At 42.8% G+C, this 8,889-nt stretch overlaps 1 protein-coding gene across 1 annotated transcript; it reads left to right on the plus strand.

Moving 5' to 3' along the window:
• Positions 1-4,203: 4,203 nt before the first annotated feature.
• LOC135385649 (transmembrane emp24 domain-containing protein 3-like) lies at positions 4,204-8,434 on the plus strand. Its single transcript, XM_064615101.1, has 3 exons — positions 4,204-4,454; positions 5,191-5,436; positions 7,441-8,434. The coding sequence occupies exons 1-3, from the start codon at positions 4,308-4,310 to the stop codon at positions 7,666-7,668; spliced, it is 621 nt and encodes a 206-aa protein (XP_064471171.1). The 5' UTR covers positions 4,204-4,307; the 3' UTR covers positions 7,669-8,434.
• Positions 8,435-8,889: the final 455 nt, after the last annotated feature.

Here is an 8,889-nt window from a genome sequence, read left to right on the forward strand (position 1 = left end):
AGCTCCAAATAGTCCTGTTGCAATTTGAAGACCATACGTGGAGCAGCATTTTTTGGAACATGCTCCACATACCAAGCATGACAAAGTCAGCACTGGATAGCAGGACCCCATCCCCAAGCAGCTTTTCTCACGCTGCAGTTGTATTCAACAAAAGCATGTGAGTGCTGGAGAAGGACATTCAGTTTGGCACAACCGCGCCTGCAAATAATCAGAACAAATAAAGGAAGAAGCAAACATACATAGAAGGGCTGTACTTCAAAAAGAGATAAGTCCTGTGTCTCAAGGAGGTGTTACCACTTTGTAAGTAACTTAATTGATTAAGCTTACATCACTACCTGATTAACTGTCCTAACGAGGGTGATCTAATTGCGTGAAGTAATTATTTGCGCTGCTTTGGTGTGTCCATATTTACGAGGCAAAGCACCGCTGTCGTTTACTAAAAGACTCTTTCTAAGGTGATGCTTGATATAAATCATACTAAACGCATGCACGGCTAAAACAACGGCTGTGATTCTACAGAACGATCTCTTTCTGCCATGCGAGTATATCTTTTCCCGGACCGTTCTTTATGAACAATTTTTGTTCAGAACGCAGTACGGGATATTATATACATGGTTGTTGTTAACCTCAAGTCGTTTCTTATTGAAATACTGGTTGGGAAACGTGCTGTAGTACAATCCCCAGCGCTGCACTGCAGTGACGGTCTAGTTTCGGAATGCAAGACATGACGTAATTAAGAATCGAACGGCAGGACACCTGTGAAACACTGTTAGGATACATCAGTATACTGGCACCTTACAAAATTGTGTGATGACAAACAACGATCAATGCTAGCAGCGCAATAAATACTCACAATCTCTGTTGCCTCCCATTGTTTTCTATGGGCACACACAGCACTTTAGGGCCCACCAACATGGCGGCACGAAGGCACGCCTCTCCCCCACGAGCCTCTCTCCCATGCGCGATCCAGCCTTTATAATAGAGATCAGTGGTCCGGACTAGAGTCACTGTACCCGGGGGAAGAGTATCGCAATCGCTTTCCCCGTGCCGCCGCCTTACTCATTCGCCGAGGCGCGTCACGTGGTGCGTTTTCCTCCTCTTTGCTTCCAACCTCCCGCCGGGTCTACGGGGAACGCAATAGCTGGAACGCATGTGCGCGTACGTTCGTATGCCGCTCTTGGTTCTTTGTACGTGAAATAGATCTAAGAGAGCTGAGGAACTACGAACAACCATGTCTGGATGTTGTGCTGCAACGGGACAGAGTCAGGCAAAGCATTTTTCTGCATTCCGACGGGCAAAAGTGACGAGACGCGTAGATCGGCACAGAACCTGCCGGAAGAACTTCACGCCTACGAATAACACACGCTTGAGCGAGGTAAATTTAGTGGCGTGTTTATTTTTCATTGCAGAACCTTTGCACACAGTATTGAATAACAGTTCAACTGTGCGAAGAACAGCCGGGCGTATCAAAGTAGTGCTTGTTGGATCTTCCCATTGCGTTCCCTGTCCTGCGGTGCCAACAAAACGCCACTATCAGGACCACTTCACACGTCGCGACGACTTCGAGGACAAGCAGATTCAAAAGAAGTTGAAGTGGACGGCAGTCCCAAGCAGTTTTGCATACCGGACACCTACGAGGCTGAGGAAGGCTCCTATCCCCCGTTCTTCGCACGCAGAGTTCTCCGAGGAGTCATCAAAAGACTTGCACACTGAAGTTGATGACAACCTAGTGTAAGATCAAGGGCAGTGGAGGATGGTAATGCGTCGAGATATATGTAGATGTGCATTATGAAAATTATTGAAACTTATGAAAACTATTCCTAAATACTGAGCTGTAATTGTGAGTGAATCAATTTTGCAGAGGAAGACAACACCGTCACAAATTTCTGTGATCAGAGCATCGAGGAATATGCACAGGAAAAACCTGCAGACAAGTCATGTGATGGTCCCCTCGACGAGGTCTCACTCTTAAAAGAAACGAGCAAAGACTGAGACGGAATGTAGTGACTTGAAGCTCACGGTCTACTCCTCATGGAAGATCAACTGCTTGCGTTGGAGCGGGGGATTGGAAGAACAATCCACAGCACTTTACATGCGCGTGAAAAAACGTTGGCATTCACATAGCCATTGAACGTGTGAAATAGAAATTTAATTGCGAAGAGATGAGAATAAAACTGGTGGAGGTTATTTCTGTGAAACTGAAGCTGCAAACACGAGCACTATAGTTTTATGTCCACAAAACAAGTGAACTAAAAGAAGAAAAAACTGATCTATAGAGCGCAAACGAGACTCGACGATGGCTTTTAGAGGCGAACACGCGCCAACATAATTCGTCTGTTAGCTACAGAATACAAGAAACTATACTGTAGTGACGCTTGTGCCCTGTTTCATTAAGTATTAGCCGAGTCCCACCACAGGAAGTCACAAAGTTTTTGGTGCACAGCCGCGAAATCAACGCGATGCAACACTGACTACAGCTATCCTAACACGCGATCCGCGGCGGCTTGGAAGCAATATGGCTGCCGAACCAGACGACGCGGAGCGGTTGCGGTACTCTTCCCCCGGTACAGTGACTCTAGTCCGGACGGGGTTATGCGTTATGCCCTGCAGGATACTCTCCAACTCAGGCTCCACGCGATCTGATAGAGGGCGCGTCCCCACTAGGAAAGAGGCGGATTGTCACCACAATGAAATTAAATGAGGTCGCTGTTTTGGTCGTCCTGGTTGAGAACATCATCGTTGGACTTCGGGATGCCTTCAGAAAATTACACAGCCCATATCACGATCGTCTTCAACAGCTAAACATATATTACCAAGACTAGCAGAACTCGTTTTTGCTTACTTTTACTCGTTATTGCACGTTATGTTGAGAGGATGACTAAGAAAAACCAGTAAACATCCATGATGGTGTAAGGGTGAAGTAAAGCAAGTAAAGTGAACAAACCATACACGGAAGAAGAACACTCTCTTTTCGAAATATCGGCGACTCTCGTCCTGCGTTTTTTTTTTTTTTCTGTACGGATTTGTTTTTTCTTCAAGAAAGGCTATGAGAGCAGCATTGATGTCGTTTTGCAGTTGAGTTATACGACCAAGCGGACAACTACCCCTCGAAGAAGATGTGCAACTGGGGAAAATTGGAGCCAGTCATTATTCAAATCCATCGTCCTCACTAAACACCCTGAGAAGCGAACATACTTCGCGATATAAATTGCCAAATTTCGCTATGCCAATTATCGGCAACCAGAACTACGCACCAGTCGAGCACAGAAAGAGTGACAGGCAATCCATGTGAGATGGCCACGTACTTTGGAGCGATGGAGCTGATTGAAGTAGGCGCTAACCTGTTGGCCATATAGATCGCTATCGGACTCAGATAAGGCGAAGGTCGCGTCGTTTCTGCGCCCGAAAAGCGTGTGCTTCTGGTTTTGGCTCATTTGCATGGCGAAATTTGACAATTTATTTGTCAAAGTACGTTCAATTCAGAGGCCGTTTAATAAGGTCTGTGGATTTGAATAATGACTGGCACTAATTCTGCTGTCTCGCATTTTCCAGAAAACATCTAATGCATAAGTTAATCAATGAATTTTAACTCATTAGTCGTCCAGTAGTTGCATACGCTGTCCTACAAGATGTTCGCCTGGCCGTATAACCCACCTGCTAAAAGGGCATCTATTTTGCTCTGCTCGATTTTTTATAATAATTCTGTAACGAATAATAAAAAAAAAAACACCTTGTATATTTCGTCTAAGTTGAGCAATCTATGCCCTGCACTATTTTCTGTCCGCCACAGTTAGCTGAGAGGACTCTCTAATATTTCAGATTCAAGATTCAACGCACGGAAAACACAGCAGGTATCGAGATTCGAACCGTCACATCCCAGACTCAGAGCGCAAGGTGGCTATCCTAACCGCTCAATTATTCCGCCCTCCACAATGCCTGCTTGCCAACGTCTGCCTCCACCGCTTGAAAGGTTCACAACGACGCACGTTTCGGTTTCAGTTTAGTGCATCAAGTGGTAGATTTGTGATTTCGTGATAAAGCTCAAACAAATGTTTCTGTTAATTTTATTATTCATTATTACTTAAAAAGCGCTTTATGAATGACTAAATTTCCTTTTTGGCATGACTTTTCATTTAACAACGTTACTGTAGTTGCTATAGCCGGGCGTTTTCTTGAAGGTGTCGCCACCATCGCTCCATTCCGAGCGCAGCATCAACTTCCGGTATATTTGTACACGTTGGAAGGCAGGTGTCGCGGTACTTTGTAATAGTGTATTTAATGCGTCGTTTTTGCATTACAACTGAATCATGTTTTCAGTGTTACTCCTTATAACGTTAGCTTCCAGCGTGCACATCACCGTTGCTGTGGAACTTACATTTGAACTGCCAGACAACGCGAAACAGTGCTTTCACGAAGACATCAAGGAAGGCACACCATCTACTATTGAATACCAGGTATTATTTCGTAGCAGTTTTCTCAATATGTCGTAGTTAACCGTGAAAACCTTAGCTCCATTTCACTTCACTGTGTAATCAGCAGCAGTTGTTCGTGGAAGATAGGAAAACGGTTTGTAAACCTGTGGTGTTGGTGTTGTGAGCAATAACCATTGCTGAACTCGCCCAAGTTACACTACACTAGTTTCATTTGCTTCGGATATCGCGAACAATTCGTAAATTTGCATTTTGTTAGAGGCCGACTGTGTTAAATAAGGTTTTGATAAAGCTCTTCATTGGCCTGCTCTGCTCCTATCAGAGCAAACAGCTGTTACGGCGACTTAGCCAGCGCTTGTGCACTTAATCGGTCAGTAACAGTTTATGCGCGCGAATGAAAATACTCTTTATGTTGTCTGGTGTACACCGAGGCATAAATGAGAAAACCAGATTATAATCACATGCTATACTGCTACATAAAGTCGGCATATAAATCCAAGATACGGTGTGTATTCGCTGTTCTTTTATACGTCTCCGTCGATGTATAATAACTAGAATGTAGTCCCGAGGTCTGTGTGTGGATTTCTTAAGCAATTTGTTAGCGCCACGCAAAAAAGAAAGGAAGAACATGAAAACCCACCAGAAGCTTGGTTAAACAATATCGCCGATACAAGAGAAACGTCTGTCATTTCTAAAAAAAAAAAGCATGGATATATTTTAGTTAAAAAAATTAATTTCTATTCCAATTATTTTACCGCAGGTTGTAACTGGAGGCCACTATGATGTCGATATGGCACTGGAAGGACCTGGAAAAGACCAGGTGTACAAGGCGACGAAAAGACAATTTGATACTGTGAAATTCACAGCTTCAAGGACTGGAATGTACACAATGTGCTTCAGCAATGAGTTCTCCACATTCAGCAACAAGCTTGTGTACTTTAACTTCCAAGTTGGAGAAGAGAAACCATTGCCTGGCCTTGGAGAACATCACACTGCAATGACAAAGGTATGAATTCCTTCTATTTGTATTTTGTAACATTGTGATAAACTTCCCTGTTTATATGAGTAACAAAGACAGGAATCCCTTGCCAGGGTGGGCTTTGACGGCTTCCCTTTTAAGTGAGTACTTCACAGGAACCAATGTAAAAGCGGTAGGGTTCTACCTCTCATACCACTTATGGGAGCCTACTCCCACTCTCGGGGGCAAAGCCCGTACATTCGATCCCCGTGGAAGGCGAAACACAACTAGAAATACAAGATGTGCCAAGAGACTCTTTACTGTAACAACTTACATCTTACAGTCAGTTCGTGTGCGTTTCCACGTCCACAGTCTTAAGGTCCCTTACCGTGTGCTTCCACGTCCACACTCCCTCAAAACCCTTCGTCGTCCTCCTTTTTACCACCTGTCTCCAACCTCCCAACTTCTTCGTCCTCTTTTCCCCACATACTAGATCATTGATTGGTATTGCACATTGATTTCCCTAAGAAAAACAAACATGTGGATAAGAGGTACATCAAACCGACAAGGTGAAAAAGGAATAGACAATCAGATTCTCCATTTTAGGGCGCCTTTGCCATTCTTTATTCTAAGTCATGTCAAAATGGTCTAGACTTTGTCTGTGAAGGAACACTACATTTTTTATAGAACTCTACATATCTTGTAAAACTCTTATGATGTAACATATGTAGGGTTGTAACAACACAGTTATAGTTCAGACTGTTAGTATGGGGTGTTCATCATGAAAAAGCTCTAATCACCAGGCATGACTGGCCGATTGAGACAACTGGATGTCCATGTGTCCACATCCTTTCGTATGTTCAGACAACAAGGAGGGCATCATCTGATTCAGGGGGTGGTAACAGCAGTAAAGTTAGAGAACATCTTAACGTAACAAACTTAACTTCTTATGAACCGATGTATCCTGATGTGTCCACTTGTCATATGTTTGTCGTGAATTGCTTCACTGTCGTATTGCAGGAGTAGACTGAAGGCTGCCGCCACTGATGTGTTTGTTTTCTAGGCAGTACATGCCTTTCTAATGACACATTCTCGCCACCTAACCAATCGAAAACTATCACTTCTGTGAATATCTCATTCTGATGACTAACTGCAGCAGCTTCTTTGAGACTGAGTTCTAACAAATAGACACTTTACCAAGCTTCCAACAAAAGTTTAAGATTGAAAGTTTGAATTACTGTAAAGGTAGTAATTTTCGTGTTTGTCATTTTTCCGCTACGACAAGAGAGTAAGAAAAATTGTAATTTGCAATATGTTTCACTAGTCGAACTGACCCACTGAGTGCGTTCTATTGAAGTGCTATTTTGTTGTATTTGGCACCCCTTTTGCAACATTTACTCTACTGGACATCGATTCCCCGCTTATTCAAACTTGACTTCATTCTGCCTTCATTCTCAACTGGAGAATGTAAGCTGGACCGTCAACGTAGAGTTCACCATGGAATTCTTTCGACAGGCCTTGCCCTCTCAGTCCAGTTTTCCATGTATTCTAACTATACTTTTTCTAAGCAATAAAAATCTGAGGAAAAAATCTAAATCTATCTGGGAGTCGGAAAAGCACAGACAATTCTCTATATCCTGTCGAAGCTTCAGATTTCCACAATTTCGACCCAGATGGGCTCCATGGTGCAACCGCATTGAACATGCATCGCCAAATAAAGTCCCGTGAAATATGCCCTAAATGTCAAACCTTGCGAATTTGCAAAATATCCACTTTTACAATATTTTATGTTGTGGGGAGGCAATACAAGTGAAGAACGTTGTCTGATGTGCTTGAACTGTACTTCCTTGTAGAATCCACAATAGCATGACACCAAATAAACAATGGTTGGTCAGATAGATGGACACCCAACATAGACGGCTATTTTCTTATACTTTTGGCTATAAAATTAAGTTGTGTCCATCATATAGACACAGGGGCAAAGCTCTGCTATTGTCTCTAATTGTACAGATAATTGTGCTCACCTTTCCATTCGTACACCTATTTTGACAGATGGAGTCGTCATCCGACAGTATACACAACAACTTGAACACAATTGTCGACTACCAGACCCATCATAAACTACGTGAAGCACAAGGCAGGAAACGTGCCGAAGACTTGAACTCACGTGTCATGTACTGGTCACTTGGTGAGACTGTTGCCATCCTGGTGATATTTATTGGACAGGTGTTCATCCTGAAAGGTTTTTTTACGGACAAGAGGCCCATGGTGTCGACGTAATGGCTGTCATGAATTTCCTGCAGTTAATATTTCACTTTTTTTTTTTTCAGAAAAGCTCGAGAACATTTAGCACTGCATCGTTTTAGTTTCCCTTCGAATCCCCCATTTTGCAGTTGCTCTTCAGGATTGTGACATGCACACATTGTTGTAAGTCATGGATGTTTTAAGAAAACAGCCATCATGTTTCAGGCTTTTACAAGAGAGACCATGAGCTGCGAGTGAAACTATGTTGACTCTCTGGGAAACGTATGTGAGTTTGTTTGTGTTGTGCATGAAGAAAATGGCAGTATTTTGTTGAATTTTCCACACAGTTGGCTTGCATGAAAAACAAATTGTGCTCTGTTATCTTAAACAGTCACTTTTTATGGAAAATAAAGCTTGGAATAATTCTCAAATATCGAAACAGGATCAAATTCCCCATTGCTTTGAAACACTCACATTTTGTAGTAGCACTTGGCACCAAGAATTAGATACTCATGATGTATTCGCGGATTAGGAGCAGAACAAAAGGTTGCCAACACTACAGGAATGTTTGATCCAGTTCTAGTTTGAACCTGGAAGCCAACCAGTCCCAATTACTTTGATCTGTGTTCATTTATCACTTATCTTTCGTGTTCTTGAAGTGCACGAATATTGGTTCTGGTGCACTTCTGGCAAGGTACCTGGTACGTACGGCCCACAGTGATTTGCTTTGTAGGAAGTCAGTAAAAGTGTACGAATGTCATCAGTGAAATACCTAAAAGGTCATTAAAGGAATTAGCGCTTGGGGACATTGCATTCTTTACCGCACCCACACATTATTTGTACATATTTGTAATTAGGGTATGACTTTTTCAGGTTGAACCCTATTCCTCTTAACTATTCCCCCTCAAATTAGTTTCGGACCAGTTCAGGTTAAATCCAATTTCTCTCCTAATTCTAATCTTGTACTAATCATCAACTCCACTTTCCCACTGAGACTTCACAGGCTTCGCCCTGTGTCAGGTTTCTGAGAGTCTGTTGCCTTCCGTGGAATGTTTCTACATGCATCGCCTCTTCCTGTTCTGTGATGGACTAATGTGCGAACTACATTTACGTATTCGCATTACCGTTATGAACATATGTTCTTTAGTAGCCATCTATACATACATATGTCTGATGTAGATATTATTTGGGTGCAACTATGTGAAGCACATTTGATGTTACCACGTGTGGTCCTTGTGACTATAACTCGCAAGGAAT

Source organism: Ornithodoros turicata, chromosome 2 (assembly GCF_037126465.1).
Source record: "Ornithodoros turicata isolate Travis chromosome 2, ASM3712646v1, whole genome shotgun sequence".
Lineage (NCBI taxonomy): Eukaryota > Metazoa > Arthropoda > Arachnida > Ixodida > Argasidae > Ornithodoros > Ornithodoros turicata.